The 24,270-nt window shown below is 38.8% G+C and overlaps 1 protein-coding gene across 1 annotated transcript in view; it reads left to right on the forward strand.

The window, feature by feature from the left end:
* The window catches only part of LOC137619670 (cadherin-87A-like), an 84,235-nt gene that overhangs the window by 41,330 nt on the left and 18,635 nt on the right, over nt 1-24,270 (forward strand). The window contains exons 17-32 of the mRNA XM_068349917.1: nt 5,991-6,175; nt 6,664-6,794; nt 8,048-8,203; nt 8,391-8,515; nt 9,428-9,535; nt 9,769-9,924; nt 10,920-11,036; nt 13,507-13,693; nt 15,207-15,433; nt 16,355-16,481; nt 18,291-18,466; nt 18,897-19,017; nt 19,458-19,546; nt 19,739-19,834; nt 20,692-20,840; nt 23,733-23,949. Coding sequence (XP_068206018.1) covers nt 5,991-6,175; nt 6,664-6,794; nt 8,048-8,203; nt 8,391-8,515; nt 9,428-9,535; nt 9,769-9,924; nt 10,920-11,036; nt 13,507-13,693; nt 15,207-15,433; nt 16,355-16,481; nt 18,291-18,466; nt 18,897-19,017; nt 19,458-19,546; nt 19,739-19,834; nt 20,692-20,840; nt 23,733-23,949 — 2,367 coding nt within the window. The remainder of the gene's footprint in view (nt 1-5,990; nt 6,176-6,663; nt 6,795-8,047; nt 8,204-8,390; nt 8,516-9,427; nt 9,536-9,768; nt 9,925-10,919; nt 11,037-13,506; nt 13,694-15,206; nt 15,434-16,354; nt 16,482-18,290; nt 18,467-18,896; nt 19,018-19,457; nt 19,547-19,738; nt 19,835-20,691; nt 20,841-23,732; nt 23,950-24,270) is intronic.

Here is a 24,270-nt window from a genome sequence, read left to right on the forward strand (position 1 = left end):
TGCGTGAGGATACTTCTGTGCGCGCCAGTCGTCCTCCCAGTCCGGGACCTCTTGCAAGCTCCCATGCCCAGGGGAGAAGCAATGTCGAAGGGCAAAAGGGTTCGGCAGGCCTTGATCGGCGCACAGAAGTATCCTCGGTGGTTGCGGGCGTGTCTTCCAGAGACCGTCACTCCCACCTGCAGACGATTGAGCCCGTCTTTTACTCGTCCGCTGATCAATTGTCAGGGAAGAAACGCTGGTCTCAGGTCTCTAGACCACTCAAACGCAGAGTCCAGTACGCGAGCGCTCAAGTACTCCGCCCAAGAGGAGTAAGGTTCTGCCGCAACAGATCTCTGCTGTTCAGGCTTTACCTCAGCAGACCGTAGTGTCTGCCGACCCCAAGTTGTCTCTTCTGCAGTCCATGCAGTCACAACTTTCGGTCTTGATGCGTGAGTGTCGAGCTGAGAAGGTTGCGCCTCCGCCTCCTGCACTTGCTCCGCCTGCGCTCGCTCCGCCTGCGCTCGCTCCGCCTGACCGCAGTACCACCTGCCAGGCGTACGATGTTGAGCCACGTTCTGAGTTCACTGTTCCCAGTGGTGTTCAGCCTCCGCCTTCCTTAAGGCAACCTCAGCAATGGGATCAGGAGGCTTATACCCCCTCCGCTTCCACTTGCTGCTCCACCAGTGATGCAACACTCAGTCGGGGTACAACAACCTCTCCCAACCATGAGTCAGTCTCCTCAGCTCTCGCTGCAGCGAGCTCAACCCTCCTCTCAGGCAAGCACCACAACACCTTAGCCTTGCGCCTCAGGAGCCTCAACTGGCGAGACAATTACTTTGTTCTGCGCAGCCTCTATCTCATCGCTCTCCGCTCACACCACAGGAACAGGAACTTACTACTCCGCTTCCGCCAACCTCTCAGCAAGCTCAACCCTTGAGTTCAGCCACTCATGCCAGGACTCAGCCTCCTCCACCCATGCGCCTACCTTCTGCTTCTGCTTTTGTTCAGCCTTTGCAGTCTGAGCCTCAGGTGTTCCCTCAACAGAGTCTTGAAGAGGAAACCACTAATATTGATGTTCCAGCTCGTACTGACTCTGCTGTTCAGCATACCTTTCCGATCTCTTCGCTACACTCTGGTGATGAGGCGTCTGATGATGAGGCGGCACACCTGGATCCCTCATCAGACGTGGATGAATCCAAGTCTTCCCCGCCTTCTATTGACTTTCGTAAGGTCTTGGCTCTGTTTAGGGAGGTATACCCAGACCACTTTGTCTCTGCTACTCCCCGCTCTCCACCATCTGAGTTTTCGCTGGGCATGCAGCCAGCTAAGTCCACCTTTACTAAGCTAGTCCTAGCAAGGTCCTCTAAGAGAGCGTTTAGGATCTTAGGGGAGTGGTTGCAGACTAAGCAGCACCTTGGCAAGACTTCGTTCATGTTTCCTCCGACTAAGCTCACTTCTAAAGCGGGCGTTTGGTATGCCACAGGAGAGGAACCAGGCTTGGGAGTACCTGCCTCTGCCCAGGCTGACTTCTCAAGTCTGGTAGACTCGCCTCGTAGAACTGCAATGAGGCGCTCTAAGGTTTGCTGGACCTTCTCAGACCTTGATCACCTTCTGAAGGGTGTTTTTAGAGCATTTGAGATGTTCAACTTCCTAGACTGGTGCCTGGGGGCCCTCAGCAAGAAGACCTCCCCTGCAGACAAGGATTCTGCCATGCTTCTGATGTCCTGCATGGATAAGGCCATTAGAGATGGATCTGGCGAGCTTGCGTCGTTGTTTGTATCAGGGGTTCTTAAGAAAAGGGAACAGCTTTGTTCCTTCCTTTCCTCCAGCATCACACCTTGTCAAAGGTCTCAACTCCTTTTCGCTCCGCTCTCGAAGTTCCTCTTCCCCGAAGAGCTGGTTAAGGAATTGTCTGCTGCCCTGATACAAAAGGACACACATGATCTTGTAGCCTCCTCGGCTCGTAAGACTAAGGTTGCTACCTCAGTCCCCAGGACTTATCGCACCCCAGTAGCTGATACTCCTGCTACGAGGTTCATACCGCCCTTTCGTGGTAGAGCCCCCAGCCGAGGAAGCTCCCGTCCAGACTCTTCCAGGAGCAAGTCTAGGAAAGGTTCCAAGGCTTCTAAAGGAAAAAACTGACTCTCCTCATCTCCAGACAGCAGTAGGAGCCAGACTCAAGATCTTCTGGCAAGCCTGGGAAAAGAGAGGTGCAGACGCCAGTCTGTCAGTTGGCTGAGGGAGGGTTACAGGATACCATTCTGCCGCAAACCCCCTCTGACCACATCTCCCATCAACCTCTCTCCCAACTACATAGAAAAGGACAAGAGGCTAGCGTTGCACCAGGAGGTGTCGCTCCTTTTACAGAAGAAGGCAGTGGTTATAGTCCGGGACCATCAATCCCCGGGCTTCTACAACCGTCTCTTTCTGGTGGCCAAGAAGACAGGAGGTTGGAGACCGGTGCTGGACGTCAGCGCGCTCAATGCTTATGTCACCAAGCAGACGTTCACGATGGAGACGACGAAGTCGGTCCTAGCAGCGGTCAGGCAGGAGGACTGGATGGTCTCGTTGGACCTGAAAGATGCTTACTTTCACGTTCCTATTCATCCAGACTCCCAACCTTTCCTGAGATTCGTTTTTGGAAAGGTTGTCTACCAATTCCAAGCCCTGTGTTTTGGCCTAAGCACAGCTCCTATGGTGTTTACGCATCTGATGAGGAATATAGCAAAATTCCTCCACTTATCGGACATCAGAGCCTCCCTTTACTTAGACGACTGGCTGTTGAGAGCCTCCACGAGTCGTCGCTGTCTGGAGAGTCTCAACTGGACTTTGGACTTAATCAAAGAACTGGGTCTGTTAGTCAACCTAGAAAAGTCTCAGCTCATTCCCTCCCAATCCATTGTGTACCTGGGAATGGAGATTCGGAGTCAGGATTTTCGGGCTTTTCCATCGGCCCCAAGGATAAGCCAAGCCCTAGATTGCATCATGAGCATGCTGAAGAGGAGCAGTTGCTTGGTGAGACAGTGGATGAGTCTCACAGGGACCCTTTCATCGCTGGCCCTGTTCGTCGAGCTAGGGAGACTCCACCTCCGCCCTCTTCAATTCCATCTTGCAGCTCATTGGGACAAGGGTTTGACTCTCGAAGCAGTCTCTATCCCAGTCACCAAAGAGATGAAGACCACTCTCTTGTGGTGGAAGACCAATCTCCTTCTCAGGGAGGGCCTATCGTTGGCGATTCAGACCCCCAATCTTCATCTCTTCTCGGATGCATCGGACTCGGGCTGGGGCGCGACCTTGAACGGACAGGAGTGCTCGGGAACGTGGAACGAGGAACAGGAAACGCTCCACATCAACTGCAAGGAGCTACTAGCAGTTCATTTAGCCCTATTGAACTTCAAGTCCCTCCTGCTAGGCAAGGTGGTGGAGGTGAACTCCGACAACACCACAGCCTTGGCTTACATCTCCAAGCAAGGAGGGACCCATTCGAGGAGCCTATACGAGATCGCAAGGGACCTCCTCATTTGGTCAAGAAGTCTAAACCTCACCATAGTTACGAGGTTCATTCAGGGCAACATGAACGTCTCAGCAGATCGCCTAAGCAGAAGGGATCAGGTCATTCCCACGGAATGGACCCTCCACAGGAGCGTGTGCAACAGACTTTGGACCTTGTGGGGTCAGCCGACCATAGATCTGTTTGCCACCTCCATGACCAAGAGACTTCCGTTGTACTGTTCCCCAGTTCCAGACCCAGCAGCAGTTCATATGGATGCTTTTCTGCTGAACTGGTCCCATCTCGACCTTTACGCATTTCCACCGTTCAAGATTATAAACAAAGTCCTTCAGAAGTTCATCTCGCACGAAGGGACACGGCTGACGCTGGTTGCTCCCCTTTGGCCTGCAAGAGAATGGTTCACAGAGGTACTTCAATAGCTGGTCGACGTCCCCAGGACTCTCTCTCTAAGAGTGGACCTTCTACGTCAACCTCACGTAGACAGGTTGCACCCAAACCTCCACGCTCTTCGGCTGACTGCCTTCAGACTGTCGAAAGATTCGCTAGAGCTAGAGGCTTTTCGAAGGAGGCAGCCAGTGCGATTGCCAGAGCAAGGAGGGTTTCCACTCGTAGAGTCTACCAATCCAAGTGGGAAGTCTTCCGGAGCTGGTGTAGAGCCAATGCAGTATCCTCTACCAATACCTCTGTGACCCAAATAGCTGACTTCCTATTACATCTTAGGAATGAGAGATCCCTTTCAGCCCCTACGATTAAAGGGTACAGGAGTATGTTGGCTTCAGTTCTCCGCCACAGAGGTTTGGACCTTTCTTCCAACAAGGACCTTCAAGACATCCTTAAGTCTTTTGAGACTTCTAAAGAGCGTCGTCTACCCACTCCAGGCTGGAACCTAGACGTAGTCTTAAGGTTCCTTATGTCACCTAGGTTCGAACCTCTCCAGTCAGCTTCCTTCAAGGACCTTACCCTCAAGACTCTTTTTCTCGTCTGCCTTGCAACAGCTAAAAGAGTCAGTGAGGTTCATGCCTTCAGCAAGAACATTGGGTTCACGACCGAATCTGCAACATGTTCTTTACAGCTCGGATTCTTAGCTAAGAATGAACTTCCTTCGTGTCCTTGGCCTAGATCGTTTGAAATACCTAGCCTCTCCAACATGGTAGGTAACGAGCTAGAAAGAGTTCTTTGCCCTGTCAGAGCTCTGAAATATTATCTTAATAGGTCAAAACCTATTCGAGGACAGTCAGAAGCCTTATGGTGTGCCATCAAGAAACCTTCGAGGCCCATGTCCAAAAACGGGGTTTCGTATTATATAAGGCTTCTGATTAGAGAAGCCCATTCTCACTTAAAGGAGGAAGACCTTGCTTTGCTGAAGGTAAGGACCCACGAAGTGAGAGCCGTAGCTACTTCGATGGCCTTTAATAAAAACCGTTCTCTGCAGAGCATAATGGATGAAACCTATTGGAGGAGCAAGTCAGTGTTTGCATCATTTTATCTTAAAGATGTCCAGTCTCTTTACGAGAACTGCTTCACCCTGGGACCATTCGTAGCAGCGAGTGCAGTAGTAGGTGAGGGCTCAGCCACTACATTCCCTTAATCCCATAACCTTTTTTAACCTTTCTCTTGAATACTTTTATTGTTGTTTTTATGGTTGTTACGGTAGGCTAAGAAGCCTTCCGCATCCTTTTGATTTGGCGGGTGGTCAATTCATTCTTGAGAAGCGCCTGGGTTAGAGGTTGTGTAGAGGTCCTTTAGTAGGGGTTGCAGCCCTATATACTTTAGCACCTTTGAGTTGATTCAGCCTCCAAGAGGAACGCTGCGCTCAATAAGGAAGACGAACTTAAAAAAGAGGCAGAGTAACGGTTCAAGTCGACTTCCTTACCAGGTACTTATTATTTCATTGTTATTTGAGATAACTGTTATATGAAATATGGGATACTTAGCTATCCCTTAATCTTGTACACTGGTTTTCACCCACCCCCCTGGGTGTGAATCAGCTACATGATTATCGGGTAAGTTTAATATTGAAAAATGTTATTTTTATTAGTAAAATAAATTTTTGAATATACTTACCCGATAATCATGATTTAATTGACCCTCCCTTCCTCCCCATAGAGAACCAGTGGACCGAGGAAAAATTGAGGAGGTGTCAACAAGAAGTACTGTAGTACCTGGCCACAGGTGGCGCTGGTGAGTACACCCCCTTCTAGTATTGTGATAGCTGGCGTATCCCTCCGTAGAATTCTGTCGGGCAACGGAGTTGACAGCTACATGATTATCGGGTAAGTATATTCAAAAATTTATTTTACTAATAAAAATAACATTTTGTACTGTAGAATGTGGTGGTTTATGTTGCATAATTATTTAGTGTTATGTATGCATGTATTATTAATCAATAAGAATGAATATAGATCCGAGCTATTAAACTAGCGTTTTTTACTTATTGTTTGAACTATGGTACTTGCTATTATGAGCAGTAATGCTAAAGTATATTAACTGTTATTTACAGGAATCTTATGTGAGGTACGTCAGTGAACGACTACCTATTGGAGAGACTGTTTTAACTGTCAGTGCCAGTGATCTTGACCTTGGTGCTGACTTGGTTTATGAAATTACTCAGCCAGTGATGGCAAGGGATAAAACAGGAGTGACTCTTGTGCCTTCATCTCCTTATAATTATCTTGAAGCCTTCAGGTATGTTGTTAATGATTACACTGTGGCGTCTTAACTTTATCCCTCAAATTCGGAAACTTTGAAGAGCATCATTACCTTCCAGCATTTATGTCAAACACTTTCATGAAAATCTGTGCTGTGGAGGTGCTGTGACAGATTTAATGGTGTCTAAACCTGTGGATCTCATACAGTACCAAGCCCATGTTTTGCACATTTGATACATTGGTCCTGGATCAGGGAAGACAATATTTCTTTGGCATTTTAAGTCATATTGGTTTCTCTGTTCTACCCTTTAACAGGAAAATCCTTTTGGGACCACACAGCATCTAAACACCCAAGATTTATGAAAAGTGTGCTTTCTAGATTATTCATGTATCCATCCATAGCTGTAACCAATTTTCCATATTACATTTTCTGAAAGATAGCTCAGCACTGTATTAACATAATGCAGTTGTGTTTTAACATATATTTTCATGTTGATATATAAGGAATTCTTTGTATCTTTTCAGCGTAAATGAGACTACAGGAGAACTTAGGGTGTCAGGGTCTTTAGATCACAATGCAGCTGCTGTCATCATCTTGACCATCACTGTGTCTGATCAAAATGCTACAGTAGATTTTCCTGATCAAAATGACACAGGTAAGTGATTGTTTTTTCCTTTTTAAGAATAAAGGTGATTTATTACAAATCATTGTGCTAATATAGCCCATTACTGAAATGGTAGCATGGATCCTAATATTCCTCCACTCACTAAAGTGTGCATTCTTAGGTAACCACTTATTTCATATATGAATGGCATAGCATATCTTAAGATTCCCTTAGAGCAAAGTAACTGAACTTTTCCAATGTGTTTTGTAAGACTATAACTCTTGGGTAGTTATATCCCTCCAAATGATGAGCCAGAGCAATAAATGCACTCAATGAGTGTAAGGAAGAAGAAAACTCTTCATCCCCTCAAAGCTTACGTCTGCCACTGCAAGGAGGCCACGACCTACACTTGGCACACACAAATGATTGAGAACAATCATGCCTGTAGCAAGAGCACAGAGAGTGTTGATATACAGCAAGTTTAACAAAAAACACAATAACAATCAATAGCCAGTATACACTTCCTGAAAGCAAAAGAAAATTAAAAGTTCACTTTAGGGCACATTGGTTCATCCGTACTCTATGCGACCGAAAACACAAGTGAAGAGACTTTAGCAGGTAAGGAGGTGGGGCTCCTCACCCTCGCTCCCACCTGTTGCTTAATTGCTCGTTAAACGGTCATCTAGCATTTACATTGAAACATATTCCTACATAAAGGATAATAGTTTGTATCTGTTTAGGAACAGATGTTTGCATTATTTGGTATTGTATCAGGATACTTAACTTTCCAACCTTTTTTTTTCTGTAATCTAGTTCCATTAAGTTTAATAGTACTGATATTACACAAAAAATATTAGAAATACACTGTAAAGGAAAACATAAAATAGGTATGACAATGTCTTTTGGATTCTTCTTGGAGGATTACATATTTCCAGATTGAAGCACTGGTTTTGTATTTATATTTTTTTATGTACATTGTCATAATTAAATTTGTATCATATATGAACACTTACATTTAAGGGGAGAATACAAGTACAATACAGATGAAAAGGGTTCCAGTAAAACACTGATTTGTACTTTGTACGAATATTATTGTTTTCCTTAAAGCGTAAATAATTGACTGCTTGTCTAAATTTTGATTGGTGATGTAAGTAAAGAATTATTCCTAAAAGCATATACTCAAGAAAATTTTTTGTTTTAGATTTTTAGTTATTGAATATATAAGAATTAGAATATTATGGTTCACTTTATTATATTTTTTAGCTGAGGTAATTATTTATTAATAAGCATTAATCTATTTTCAGCTGAGGTAACAATTTATATTCAAGCCTTTAGTGACCAGAATCCCATATTTGCTCCACCATGGACACCTTCAAGACCACAATTAGAGGTCGTTGTTAAAGAAGAGCAGGAACCTGGAATTGTTGTGTTTTCTATCACAGCTAAAGATCCTGTCTCTGGTGAGTTATATAAAGTTTCTCATTTAAAAGTGAATGTGTTTAAAAATAAATTCAGTACAGTAACTTTTGTACCATGAATTTTACATTAAGTGAATTATTTTAATCCCATTGATAGAAGTTGGATATGTTCACTTATCATTCTGAATGAGGACTGAATGTATTAGACTCATGAATCACCTTATTACAGGTCAACCTGTAAGGCGATACGAGAAGGTTCCAGGGTCTGATCCTGATGGAATGTTCAATGTAGCACCCATAACAGGACAAGTATCACTTAATTCACGATTAGATTATGAAGCATCTCAGACTAAGGTTTGTAAATTTTTTGTTTGGGTAACATTTACTTGACTACATCATTTCTTTAAATACAGTGAATCCCTAAAGATCAAACTTAATTCATCCCAGAAGACCATTTGATTTTTTCAAACTCTGAAGTAATTGAGGGGTCTGTGGGAGCTCCATTCTGGGTCTACTTCACTGGGATGAGGCTCTTACATAGGTAACCCACAGATGGGAGAATTTGTAGTTTTTATTTTTCCTTTACCTTCAAAGTTGGAACTTTGTATATACATGGAAGCACTGTGACCTGCAGGTAAGTCTCAAGATAATAAATTTTATTATTAAGATTGCGTTTTTTCCAGAAAAAAGTAATGTCAATTGGATGTATCTGTTCCAGACACCAAAATTTACTCATTATAAAGTACTTGCATACATAAAATTCTTACAAAAACCAGAAACAATAAATACTGTAGATACAGTAGATTAAATAAATGAAAATTGAACCTTAATTTACCTGTTGTAAGAAGAACTAATGTTTGAAATGGAAATCAGTATCTGGCTAAATCAGGCACCAGAACACCACTCTTAATCTTGTTAGGTGTATTATGGTTCTCAAATTTTTTCTTTCTGGCTTACGTTTTGCGGGTGGGCACTCGTAGAGAGCTAAGTAAAAACTGAGTGTACATTACTATACTGAAAAATCTGTATAAGCTATTGTTATGCCACTGGTGATGTGTCTCAGTTGCATATGTTATAGCAAGTCATGATTGTCCATTTGTTTCCAAACTATCGTTCAGTTTCTGGGTTAAATATTTTTATAAAATCTTGTTGGATTATCTGTTAATTCCAGTTCAGATACTTTCAGTCTCCAGGGGTTTACTGTGTAGTGGAAGCACATTGAGTAGTATTCTGATAATTGATTTGATATGTTATGAATTTTTTCAGAAAACTTCACTGCAGGTGTTGGCCATTGCTGGTGAACGTTCAAGTGAGGCCTTTGTTACTGTGAACATTCAGGATGTAAATGATAATAGCCCCATATTTACAGAAAATGTAAGTGCTTGATGGATAGTGTTACAGTCCTTAATGTTTTAGTTATATCAAAACTGAAATCCAGTAGGAAGATATATTCCCTAACCCTTTGGTTATATATTACTTTAAAAATTAGTTCATTGTATTTTCCCTCTGATGACATATATTTGTCTTTATTTTCTTCATAATAATTCTCTTTGATCAATTTTTATTTAGAGAAATTCTATTTCATTCAATATTCTTAATCCTTTTAGGAGTATCATACACGTTTAGCTGAAGATGCTCGGTGGCCAAAGTCAGTTTTAACTGTAACAGCAACGGATCCAGATACAAGAGAACATGGTGAAGTCTACTATACTCTGGGTGGTGAGGGGGCATTGTTGTTTGTCATCAATAAAACTACTGGAGAGGTTAGTACAGCTTATAATTATCAATTCTTTTATAATTATTCATTGGTTTATTCAGACCATTGACCTCCAAACAAAGCTTTTAGAGGACTGATCTTAAGGATTAGGTTTTAATCAAAATCTTTCTTTTGGAAGTCAAGTAAGGTTTAGAATTCTATGAATGCAGTTTATTGGAAAGAATGGCAATAAAGGAAGGATACGTTTTTTATGAGAAGGATTTGCTATTTTAAACAGTGAGTATAGTAACCTCATGGCTTTCGCGGGTTTCTGTTCTAGGAACCCCCTCGATAGGTGAAAAACTAGAAAATAGATACAGAAATCTACGGTACATTTAATTCAATATCTTCTAAATTTTTTATATTTTTGGTTTTCTTCGTAAATTTAAGCTTTTATAAACCCTTCCAACACTCTGATAAACCTATTATACACTCTTAAAACACTTTTTGAACCAAAACACACTCTGTCTACAGGAGACACATTCTTACATAAACGGTAAACGTAAATGAAAACATTTAAATCTGAACACTAATTAATATATTTACTGCTCAGCCAGGCAACCCTGTTGGCTAAATTTTCTGAACTCATTTAAAACGTATGTTTATAACTGATACGCAGAACATTTTACAACAATTTAGCATCACTTATACACAATAGAGCAGATTGCTTAACCTACACTGTACAGTAATTATTTTTCTTGTAATAATGTGCAAGCACTGATGGTGCTAGGCAAAGTACTGTAATATAACTTCTTATTCTTATTGTTTATAGTATTTTTCTCATACAAGTCATTCATGTTGGTAGCAGTATAGTACATAAAACATAGTTTTTTTTTACACATGGAGAAATGAAGATAGTAAACTTGTGGTTTCACGTGGAGTTATCCAATATGCTAAAAGTAATAAGAAAACTGCTTTCTTTAGAAATATTTGCATTGTGATAAACTTGAGAAAAATGTTTTCTTACATTCTGGAGATGATATAAAATATCTTTTATTTTAGATTCAAGTTGCACGAGGTGCCCAACTAGATCGGGAGACAACCCCTACTATAACTTTGGAGGTTACTGCCCATGATACACCAATGGGAGGAATTAACCAGCGTAAAACAACTGTCATTGTAAGTTTTTCTTATAATATTTAACTCCCACAAAATTAATGATTTAATACAACTAAAATGAGATGTGATCTTATACAAATACCACAAAAATTATGATTAATACCACTAAAAAATTTGTTCCTACACAAATACAGATTCTTAGTCCTTTAAATAAGAGTACTGTACATCTTCACCAGATCTAGAACAGCTGTTGAAATGTTAATAAGGTATGTGTGGTAGTTAGTGGAAGGTAGACGAGGGGGGGGAGTCCCCTGCCTGACTGCCTGTATAAATTTGTTTCGCTGCTCTCCTTGACTACTTAATCTTATTTTGATTTGGATAATGTTTGTTTTGTATGGTGAGCAATTTCTCTTAGCTCAAAAGTACCTTAGTGTTTGTGATTGCTTTGAATTAGCATTGGAAGCGCAACAAAGTTAGGCATGGGGTATAGTGAGTTTTGTTCCTCCAAGGAGACAGTTGGGCCTCCCATGATTTTTTCCCTCCTTTAGGTGGAAACAATCCTATGAAGCCTGAGTATTTGCTTATTTGTTTGTGTCTTATAGTGATTACCTATGTTTGGCGGGCAAGCCTTACATGGCCGTGTGTATGAGGCCTGAGCAATGTTAGTGTCAGTTTTTCCCGTTGGCCATTGGAAGTACAGTATGGTGAATTAGCTCCTGCTCTTCCTCCTCTGCCAACCACTGTCCCTTCCTTTTCTCTTCGTTGGGCACATCCCATGGGGAAGATGACAAATGAGGGTTGATCATGTGGGAAGGCCTTCCACTTAGTTCATAGCGATCACTCTTTTCCTTTGGGAGGGAGTGACGGTAACTTGTTCATTCATGATCTGTCCGGCAGTTTGTGAGTACGGAAACCAGGTGAAGGTGGGTTGTTGCGTTTGCCTCTCCTGTTTCCTTTCATGACAAAAGAATATTGTTCCTTATTCCATAGCTCACTGCAGACTGATACGTTTGGGGTCAGTTAGCAATTGTGAACCTATCAGGAAGCCAAGAAGCGTTATAGAGATCTCTTGCTTGAGGGTACACTCAGGCATACTATTCTATAATATTTTTCTTCCTCTTGTTTTTTTTTTGAAGTTTTTATAATTTATATATGAAAGATCTATTTTAATGTTCAATCTATTTATCTAGGTGCCATGTCTTTGACGTGGGCTGTCAATTGCTTCCACCTGGTCCTGTCACTAGCTCTTTGTAGGCTATAAATAGTGCAACTGTTACATTCTCATTTACATCCTCCAGTGAGCTGTCTATAAAGTTTTCCTTTGCTGGTCTCTTGCTCTTCTCCTTTATATCTTCTCCGTAAAGCACAAAAGTTTATCTTACTCTTCTTATTACATGTCCCAGAAATTCGATCTGCCTCCTTATCACATTTAAAAATGATCTCTTTTGATTTACTCTTCTCAATACCTCCTAATTTGTTACTCTCTCAGTCCATGGTATCTTCATTCTTTTGTAAAACAATAATTCAGCTGCATTTATTTCATTTTTCAAGTAATTGTCTTATATCCACATCTCTGACCCATAAGTAAGTGTGGACCATACCTAGGTTTTCAGTGCTCTAACTCTTGTCTGAATCCTTATCATGTTGTTTGTCATTAGCGCTTTCATACTGTTGAATGCAGTTTTTATGTTAGTATACTTTTTTTCATTTCTTTATCACATCTTGCATCATGTATTGTTATACTACCAAGATATACAAAGGCATTTGTTTGTTCTTTCAAGGAGATGGAGGAGCTGCAACCATTGTGTTAGTTGGATGACTGATCTTGATCAGTTTCGTGACGAAGTACTTTTCTAGCAGGCTACCTTCTGCCAAGAAGCAACTCTGCTATCATTATTGTTAAGGGGGAATGGTTCTGTGACCTCTATTCACACTTCTAAAGTTGTCTGGTTTAAAACTTGCAATGTTATAATCTTTATAGAGATCGGTGTTCCATGACCTAGTACTGACTTCCCCCTTAAGTCAGCATTGCTGAGGCATTAACAACTTCTACAGCCCTGTGTGGGGCTGTTAAGAGGTTATTAGAGTCATGTCCATGGAAGAAAAGAAACTTCCAGTCTAGTTCAAGGGGACTGCCTCCCACCAATAGGTGAGTGTCGTAGTTAAAGGACTTGAGGTTTGTATTGGCAAAGAACCAAGTACTGTAACAAATTTTAAAAGTAATTTGAATTTTCCTCTATCCAAACAAGAGTCCTTTAAGTTATTCTTCCCTCCTCAACCATTCCTCTCAGTCCATAGGCCTAAGGTCAAAAGTGAAGTGATACAGGCAGGTAGGTGACTCCCCTGCCTATCTCCTGCTAACTACCACACCTTGCTTGTCAACGATCCAAGTGCAGTTCCAGTTCTTCTGAAAACAAAGTCCTACTTAAAGGCCCAGGTTGTATCGCTAGGGAAATACAAATTACTCAAAAAATGCACGATGTAAGATTTTCCAAAGGTTTATGGTCTAATTTTGTAACTCTCCTTATAGGTTGAAATAGAACTTACAGATGTGAATGATGAATCTCCTCTCTGGAGTGAAACTTCATACACAGCTGTAGTTGCTGAAAACACAGCAGTTGGCAGTCCTGTTATGAATGTCTTGGCTACTGATCCAGATCTAGGTATCAATGGAGTTGTCAGGTATCAGTTACCAGAACCCCAAGGAGAAGTTGATGGTAAGTTAAAGTGCATTTTGTTTGAGAGGGATATAGCATCTATGTATGGCACATAAAAGCCATGTAAACTTATAATTACTACTTTGTGTATGACCATATTTTGATTCCAATTAAGAGAAAACTTTAGGTAACAGTTAATAGACAAGGCCTCACTATTTTATATCATTGCTTCTTTGTATCGTGTGCAGAACTTTTAAAATATCAAAGACATGATTTAAGTATAATGCAGGGCAACTTATGTAATGTTATACTGTATATAGGATATGAAATTTATGTTGTATGTGTATGCCTGTTGGAGTACTTGTCTGGATGCTTCATGAGAATGGTTTAGATAAAATGACTAGATTTTAAATTGATGAATAAAAACTACTCATGAAATGCAGTTATGTTTTTTCTCATTTCTGTTCAAATGTTTTCTCAATTTTTATTTTATATTACATTCTATTGGCTTTTTTATGATATCTGTACTAACTAATGTAGTTCAAAAAGACTATAAAACAGCAACTGTATGAGACCCTGTGTCCTATAATGGTTTCGTTGTAGATATGGAAGCATCGGAGTTGAATTTAATCTTTAATTTTTAAGTTGAGAGATGTTCCCATTTATGTTGATGACTAACATCCAAATTTGGACTCTCCTGTAATCCCTCCTTGATTTAAACCTGTGTTTAGAATATTCGGGTTGCATTTTTTCTTAGAAAACAATGGATTCTTTTTTTGATAGTTGTAATGTGATTTCCCCTTGCTTGATATGGGCTCATCTGTAACAGTTGGTAATGGGAGGTGATAGAGAAATCATACTTTTTACTCCTCTTACCTATACTGGCAATTCTCAGCTTCATTTGTGAGGTAAGAGTGTTTTGGGACACCTTGGAGGGGCAAGAGAACTGGATATAGTTAGTAATTCTCCAGTATACTTTTGGTGGTTGGGAACCTAACTTAATTGTAAGTAGGTGATTGTGGTCCAAGAAAGGATTAGATTAGATAATTGCACATTTTTTGAGTAAGTTTACAGTGATAATCGAAAGCAATTCATGGAAGTACATGGCCGAAATACAAGAAATGTACATTTCAAAAAGGAGGCATTGAATACAGGAAGAACTTTTTAATAATTCATATGTAGATGATGAGAATTGTGATGACATAAGGAGTAAAAATTTAAAGCGGGTGGAAGCTTGGGCAGAAGTAAGATAGCAGGCTCTTACTTGTGGATAAAATCCTTGCTTACATATATTAATTGCTTTGCTGTTCTCTAATTGGAATTTAAGATATGGTTTCTGTATAGCTTAGTGATAGAGGCACTTTTAGATTGATTTATTTTTATTTTGAGTACTTTCTAATTCCCTTCATTGCTTTCCATTACTGTAGCTAATTTATTACCATTTAACATATAACTGCCAGTGTAAGCTTGTTACAAGGCAGAAGGTGTCATTAAGATTTTAGTCATTGTATTTCAATAAAATATCTAATTAGAAATAGTATTTTGTACTTGGATTTTTTTTCTCAACACTTAGGACTCTTCTCCCTCGATCCTGAGAGTGGTGTTTTATCTGTATTGGCTCCTCTCAATGGAAAAGGAAGAACTGAACACTATGAATTAACGGTTCAAGCAGTTGACCAAGGCACACCTCAACAGTACTCAGAAGTTACAGTTCGATTACTTATTGGGGATGTTTCTACCAATGATGGCGTGCCAAGTTTCATAAAACCTGGACCAAATGAAGGTGCCAGTGTAATAGAGGTAATTTTTGAGTTACTGTACACATATGAATAAGTTGATGGGACTCCAATATTTGTTCTTACACAAATGCAAACTATTGTCCTATGGTAGTAGACTTAGTGAAGGTGGAACAGCCATTTAATATTTTAGTGAGGCTTTTTGGTACGAGGTATAGGAGCTAACACTCCTGTTACCAGTGGTCTGTCTCATACGGGATAACACACAAGCAATAATGGATGAAACGTTGATTGCCACCCGTGTATCCCTCCATATCCTTTGCTTTAGATTGACACTTTTATGATGGCTACAATAATAACTGCCCCAAAAATATCTGCACAAGGTGTTGTGGAGACTTAGTCTCCCTCATACATGCTCGAGATCATTCTCCATGAGATTTCTCTATACACTGTACTAGAATGATCTCCACAAGAATGTTGTCCATGATATTGCAGTATAATTATGTCTTCAATGTTTTTTGTCCTGGTTATAGTTTTTAGGATATTATTCATTTTGTCCTTTATGGTTCCAAGTCCAGTTACTGAAATAAAGTAAGAGTCAAGTTTGTGTTGCAGAGACTGATTAACAATAAGAAAAATTCAAGGGTGGGGGGGCAGTTGTTTTTTCAATCTTGCCACAATACATTCCTTGTTTTCACTTGGTGTTTTTCTGTAAAAAAGAAAAAAGTTATAATGAAATTATTTTTTCTCTTAATGACAAAATATTGGATTTCAATCTATTTTACTTATCTCAAGTTTTATGAGAGCAATCCTTAGCTTACCTGGTCTCTCATGTGGTAGCTATTTGTTTACTTGTTAATAACCTCAAGTTTGATTTATATCATTCTATAGAAGACATGTAAAAATCTGAATGAATGATAATATTTGTAATATGATTAATAATAAATCAGAGAGAGAAAACTATTAAAGTAATCTTTTTGTCCAGAATTCCAAAGTTGGGACAGCAGTATTTCAAGTTGAAGCTGAAGATCCCGATGATCCTACAACTCCCAATGGCAAGATTGTTTATTCTTTCCTAGACGAAGGGAGTGATGATGGTGTTTTCAGTATAGGTATGTAACCAATGAAATTTCAGTAATTTTCTCTTTCATGTATAAAATTTGGTAAATTTTACAGATAACAATAGCTCATAAATTCTCTAGAACTAGGAGTAGATAAGCATTTTTGTTGCAAAGTTTTCATTGCACGTTTCTATCAGTTATTAACGTTGAACATAGTTTTTACATAAAATCATAAATTTATAATACAAATATTGTTGTATTTCAATGAATATTTCCTAAGTTCATTACTTTTATTTAAGGAACAAACTCAACCCCATTAATTTAAAGAAAATATCTTATGATCCCTACCCTGTATGATGCACCATTCTTCCCCAACCATTCTACATGCAAATTTAGAAAGTTATGAAGAATTCTGTTCCGTATCATCTGCCAGAACAAGTATGTTTGATGGGAGACTATTGCTATAAGTTTAGGTATGCACTGGAACATGGGAAGCAAGTGTTTCTTGCTTATGTAGATTTGGGGAATGTGAATAAAAAAGCTAGGCACAGGAAAGAGTGAGAAATACCTAGTCTTGTGCAGAGAGGCATAAATTTTGTAAGTACTGTAATTTGTATTTTTCTTTGGCTATGCATACTTATGCTTTGAAATAGTTACAATTTTAATTTTTCTGACTTTTTATCTTTATTTTCAGCTTATTATTTCCCTCAATATAAATTTATTCCTTCTAGTGCAGTATAATAAATTACAAGCACTTTATATTTTCTTAGTGGTTTGAATAATGAAAATGGAAAGACAAAATTTCTGTCCACATTCGGTACAAGAAGTTATCACGGCTTCAGTGAACTTGAGCCAAAAGAAGAATCAGAAGTCAGGATAGTAGCAGCTTGAGGATGGCTTTGTTTACACAACCGACATTCTTACACAGCATCTTAACCCTTTTACCCCTAGGCTATTTGGAACTTTTCATCCCTTAACCCCCACTGGTTATTTTTTATTCAAGCACATTTTGCAGTATATATTTTTCAAATTGCTCTAACAGCCTTAATTTTCGTCATAGAGAGGTCAGGTCTTGGAAAATGCCTAAAATTTCTCAAAAAATTATCAAAAAAAAAAAAAAAAAATTGTAAATAGCAGTTTTTTGCAAGGACGTACCAGTACGTCCATGGGGGTAAAGGGATGTGTTTTGTGAAACGTACCAGTACGTCCTTTGGGGGTAAAAGGGTTAACTAGCAATAACAAAGGGTTTTCACATCTTTATATATAGAAAAAAAATATTTTCCTTTTTTATTTCTTATACGGGTGAAAGAATGAACAGCAGGTGAATTTCAGGTAATTATTGAGAATAATCAATTTATTAAAAATTATATTTTATTGAAATTTTTAATATTTGGCAAAATTCATTGGCTTTTCCCACCTACTTCCCCATATATAGTGGTAGAACTGTTTTAGGAAAGGTATGATTTGAGTGCCAACTAAATTTATCACCAGAGGCAGCCATGCATTCTCCAAGGTTTTCACCTGAGGAAATGATAGCCTTGCATAGCTGGGTAACATTATAATTGGATTGGAATAAAGTTATAAATTTGAGCTTTGTAGTCCAGTGTTGAGGCCTGAGAGATCATTCAGTGCTTAGGTAGCCTTAGGAAAGGAGGGTGTATTGTATCCAGTAAGGAGAGCTTAGATGTTTTTCTTGAAGTCAAGGGATCACATCTGTTTAAGAGGAGAACCAGCCATGAATTCAGTAAGTATTCTAATCATTAATTTAATCATAAAATTGTTTTGTAACTTTCCAAATCCTGTAGTTCACTCAGTGTTTTACTATAGCAGAAGAACTATATTAATTTTCTTTGTTTTTAGACCCCACAACAGGAATGATTACAACTCGAGCTGAGCTTGACAGGGAAGTTAGAGATCAGTACACAGTTGTAGTTGTTGCACAGGATCTAGGACGTCCTCCGCAGCTGGCCTCACGTCTTCTTGTCATCAACATAACAGATGCTGATGATAATGCTCCAGTTTTTGCTAGGTTACCAGTAAGTGAATCCTTTTGTGATTTTGTTTGGTAAATGTAGTTGGTATTAAATTCAATATAAGTGATGTTGACATTATCATCCAATAATAATCTTCTTTATAAGTGGTAAAATGATCTGTACTCAATTTTTTTTAATGAGACGCCTTTGTACTGACTCGCAGCGGTGTCCTTTTAGCTCGTAAAACTTTCCTGCTATCTGATTGGTTAGAATTATCTTGTCCCACAAATCAGTGATCAGGAAACTTTTTCGAGCTAAAAGGGCACCCCTGCGAGTCGGTGCAAATCTGCCTCACTTAAAGAATTGACTATAGCCAGTGATATTTGGAGCAGACTGTACTGTATATGTAAATAGAGTTACATTATTTACTTAGGAAAGGCTGTCAAAAATAAATATTTGCAGCATATTAATATATTGTCTTGAATGTATCCAGGGAGACAAGCCTCTGGAATTTTCTGTAGAAGAGGAAGCAGCCACTGGGACTGTTGTGGGTTATGTATCTGCAATAGATAATGATGCTGGAGATAATTCTTTGATTGACTATAGAATAACTTGTAAGTACAATATTGGTTAATTTTGCATGTTGCTTACTTTAATTTTGTTATTTACCTACCTCTTTAAAGGCTCATAAGGACTTTAAGCTAGGGTGTTTGGAATAATCTATATAGTAAATTTAATGTGAAATTTGGTTGTTCCTACACAAATAAAAACCATATCCCTTTAATGAACTTATGATTTCAGCAAAGCTGGAATTGCTTCCCATTAACCTCTCAATTGTCTCATTACTTTATTTGAAGCATGTATCTTTTGAAAGGTAAGAAAATAGGAAATTTTTTTTTATAAATTTTATGGGGGTAAACGTCAATAAAACAAGCTTCTGGAGAAGAAGCAATATGAACATCAGGTGAGTTTCATAGAAATAAAAGCAAATAAATTTTTTATATTGTGATTATATAATATTTTTTACATTTAAGACTATTTTTTTTTATCACAGATGGCAATGACGAAAGTCTTTTTGGAATAAATAGAACAGCAGATAACCAGGGTATGATTTTTGTAAAAAATCGTATCGACAGGGAAAAGGCAAGTAATCTTACCGTTAATGATAGGAATTAATATTATGTTGACAAACATCAGATAAATTTTGAACTCAAAGCATTATTGATGTATAATAATAGGAACTGTTCATATTTACATTTTGAATTTAGTTATAGTCTACCCTAGAATTAGAGTAGCTTTTGTTCTATATTCATCCTTTTCTATATTTTATTTCAGGTTGAATCTGTGACTCTTACACTTCTGTGTGGAAAAGTTGGTTTACGGTTGCCAAACAGAAAGGCTTTTGATTCCAAAAACCATGCTATGATGCAGGTAAGAGCTTCATTACATTTCTAGCTTTTTTTATTATATTTTAGGAATACTAATAAGTGAATGCTTACACTTTTGGTGAGAATAAATACCAAGTTCCTAATGCTGTGTATTTAGACTTAAGCCTTGTCCACATGATCGAGCATGCCTGACGTACAAACAGTGATACCAGGCCACAATAGTTAGTGAAAATGAGGGTTGATGACATCAGAAGCGGGAAAACTAAAGACCGGGATCTGGCAACACTTTATGATGCCAGATTCCTGTCTGTGGTTTTCCCGCTTCTGACATCAATAACCCTCATTCTTACTAACTATTGTGGTCTGGTATCACTGTTTGGCCGTCGGGCATGCTCGATCGTGTGGACAGGGCTTTAGATTTGACTCGATAGCTAAAGGTACACTTACAATACTTTCCCCCTTCATGGAGATGGCTTTCAACTTATCTGGATCTGTGCAGATTCATACAGATATTTTTAGTCCCAGTGAAAGATATATTTGTCTGGGGAATGCATTATCTGGGGAATGCACTTGTACCATTGAAAATAAGTAGCAGCAGTCAGGTGTAGATATGGTGCATCTTTGTAGTTAGGCTATTTGTACTTGAAATTAGATTTGGAGAACATTTCATATCATTAATAAAACAGTATCTCAATGTATTAAAAATTTAGCTTGAATGATTGTCTGTCCAGAATTATGTAATTATAGGGTCTATTTTTTCTAGTAAAAGTGTGTGTGGTTTTTTTCAGCTTCCTTCAAAATATAAAATACATGTCCTGAATTCATATGTACTACAAGTATGAAGAACAAATCCCCTTGTACCAAAAATATGATTGTATTTCTTTCCTATCTTCCTATCAGGTTGTCATACTGGTAAGTGACTTGGATGATAACAAGCCCACTTTCATTGATAATGTGGTGACAGCAGGTGTTCGTGTTGATGCTGCTCTACAGACTGAGGTACTTAGGCTCCAGGCTAAGGATGAAGATCCAACAGCATTGCCAATACGGTATGGTACTCTGTTTCTTTCTTTTAGTTTATACCATCTAATGTGGAAATTAATCCTTAACATAGTTTATGATTTTATTTTGCTAAATAGAACAGCACCACCTGAACAACCTGCGGAGAATGAAGAAATTTTATTAGGAGAAGATGAAGAGGATCCAACCATAGAGGAAATTCTGGAAATAATAAAACACTTAAAGAATAATAAGTCTGCTGGCCGTGACGAAATTAGTGCAGAACTACTGGAATATGGAGGAAGACAGCTACAAGAAGCAATGGCAAATATTGTGATTGGAATTTGGAGAAGGGAAGAAATGCCTGAGGAGTGGGAGGAGGGACTGTTTGTGCCAATTCACAAGAAAGGTGATAGAACTGAATGTGGGAATTATAGAGGCATTTGTCTCTTAACTGTTGGATATAAGATTGTAGCTAAACTATTATATAGTAGACTGAAGAGACATAGTGAGACCATATTAGGAGATTACCAAGCAGGGTTTAGAGCGTCTAGATCAACCATAGACCAAATATTTATTGTAAGGCAGATCCTGGAGAAGTACTGGGAATATGATAAAGAGTCCTGGCATGCCTTTATAGATTTTAAACAGGCATATGACAGTATCCAACGAGAGGCGTTATGGAGAATGCTTAGAGAGTTCAGAATACCAGAGAAACTTATACGCCTAATAAAAATGTGTTATAGAAATATGAGAGGCAGAGTACGGATTGGAGGGGAAGTAACAGATCCCTTTGAAGTTGATAGTGGTTTAAAGCAAGGATGTGCACTGTCTACGATTCTTTTTAACCTAGTGCTGGAATGGGTCATGAGACAAACACCACAGGGTAATGGAGTACACCTTGGGGGTACTATGTGTGATAGATTAGCTTATGCTGATGATATTGACTTTTGTGGTGAAAGTATCCAAGAAATTGATAGAAAAATGAGAATTTTTAGAGAAGTTGCAAATCGAGTTGGCCTGGAAATAAATGAGTCTAAAACCAAAATCTTGAAAGTTTCAAGGCAAGAGAGGATACTGGGTAACATCAGGTGTGGAAACATGGAGTTGGAAGCTGTTGAGAGTTTCAAATACCTTGGCTCAACAGTTACAGTTGAAAATAGAGTAGAGGAAGAGGTCAAATTAAGAATAGCAGCGGCAGCCAGATGTGGTTGGGCTTTAGCCAAAGTTCTCAACAGCAATATCTTATCAAGGAGAACAAAGGTGAACACCTATACAACTATTATTAGACCCGTGTTAACGTATGGCTGTGAAACCTGGAGGCTGACAAGGGATCTGGAACGAAGGTTGGAAGTGTTTGAAAACGGAATCTTGAGAAGGATATGTGGACCAGTCTTTGATGTGGAGATGGGGCAATGGAGAAGAAGGCATAACAATGAACTGAGAGAAATGACAGAAGTACCCCTGATAACAAGCACAATTATGGCACAGAGACTGAGGTGGGCAGGACATGTGGCCAGGACCGATGAGGATAGACTGATAAGCCAGATTACTAGAGGACAACCAGAGGGCAGACGACCTCCAGGAAGACCCCGTATGAGATGGTCTGATAATATAAAAAGGGACATGACAAAGCTTGGAATGGATGATCCAGGTGATTGGTGGGATTTTGCGCAGGACCGTGGTCGTTGGAAGCTTCTTGTAGCGGCGGCAAAGAGCCGTGGAGGCCCGCAGCCAGTGGAGTGAGTGAGTGAGTATACTGTACAGTACAGTAATTATTTTGATGTCTTACCTAGGAGTCACAGAGAAGCTATTATCAAACTTTAAATATCTTTACCAAATAGGAGAATTACCAAGTTAAGTTTCATCAGAAAAAGTTAAATTAATAAGGCCAGTGGTGGAATTTAGTTAGAAACATTCTTTGTATTCTGGCTATACAGTTTGCTTGCTCAGAGAAGTATTATTTGTAGGAGAAAATATCAGCCAATTATTGGAAATCCTATATTTTTTCCAGTATTATTTTAAGAGTTCTATCCTTTACCAATCTTGTTGCATATGCAGATGATTACTGTATATGCTTTGCATCGATTCAATTTCCAAAATGTAGACCTGTTGTTGCTGAATCCCTCAATAAAGATCTAGCTAAAATTCGTACATCATGTAAATTGTGTATGATGAAGTTTAACCCAAGCAAAACTCAAAGTATAATTATAAGTAGGTCACAAATGTGGCTCCTCACCATCCAGATCTTTTCATTGGAAATGCCTCTTTTACTGGATATGACTAATTTAAAATTCTAGGCCTAATTCTTAATTGCAAATTTACTTTTGAGAAACACATCCAGTGTGTTTCATCATCAATTGCACAAAAAATTGGCATGCTGAGAGATTTAAAAGTGTTTTGGTGGCTAATGTATCCTAAGGAAATTTGAATTCTTTCATTCTGCCTGATATTGAATATTGTTCTCACGTCTGGTCTTCAGCTGCAGACTTTCATCTTAATTTATTGGACGAACACTTGTAGTCTATTAAACTCATTATACCTCATCTAGATGATCTCTGACACTTATTCAGTTAGTTCTTTGTTAATACTGCATATTTTATTCTGATGAGAATTCTAATTATGGAATAGTTTTAAGTCTTGACTCTATTAAGAACAGTCAGAGGCAAGAACTATCAGATTGAACTGTCATAAAATATATTGAACTGTTGTTGAACTGCACTCCTTTGATTGAGAAAGTTGTCATTACTGCTATTAATTATTTTAACATGACAAACGAGTGTCACTCGGCACTTCGTTCCATTTCGACCTTATTTTCCTGATTTGGCTGGCTTAAAGGCATCCTGGATTCTCTGAGTATGACTAAGGAGAAACACTATTATGATTGAATAAAATTTTTGGAGTGCCTATATTTTAAATTAATTATAAAATATTTGTTTCAGGTATAATATTCAAAATGTCAGCTTTTCTTATATAGAAGATACTGTTGAGCTTCTCCCAGATGAAGAGGTCAATGCCACAGGTGTTTTCTTGCTTGAAGAATCGACGGGTGTTTTGAGGACAAATGCACCTTTAACTAGATATGCTCATGGTATTTTCTCAGCTCTTGTTACTGCACGTTCCAATCCTCAAGATGAACCTGCAATTGCTAAAGTCACGGTATGTATTATTTTTATACTGTTATCTATAGTTTAGTGTTTTAAGCAGTCTTCTAATTTCCTTAATTTTTTTTTCATAATTACCTGCAATTATGTTCTTAGAAAGCTAATATTAAAGTTTTGGGTATGACTGAATTAATTTTTATGCTTCAATATACAGTACTATAAATTATAAGTAGGATATCCTTTCCCAGCCTATCGAAGATATAAATCTTCGGTATGTTACGGTAAAAGGATCAGATGGGGACCATTCCCAACTTCCCTATCCTATGCTAGTCCACTCCATATTTTATTCTAACTGGCAATTGTTCCTTTGTGACAT

The sequence above is a fragment of the Palaemon carinicauda genome, chromosome 26 (assembly GCF_036898095.1).
Source record: "Palaemon carinicauda isolate YSFRI2023 chromosome 26, ASM3689809v2, whole genome shotgun sequence".
Taxonomy (NCBI): Eukaryota; Metazoa; Arthropoda; class Malacostraca; order Decapoda; family Palaemonidae; genus Palaemon; species Palaemon carinicauda.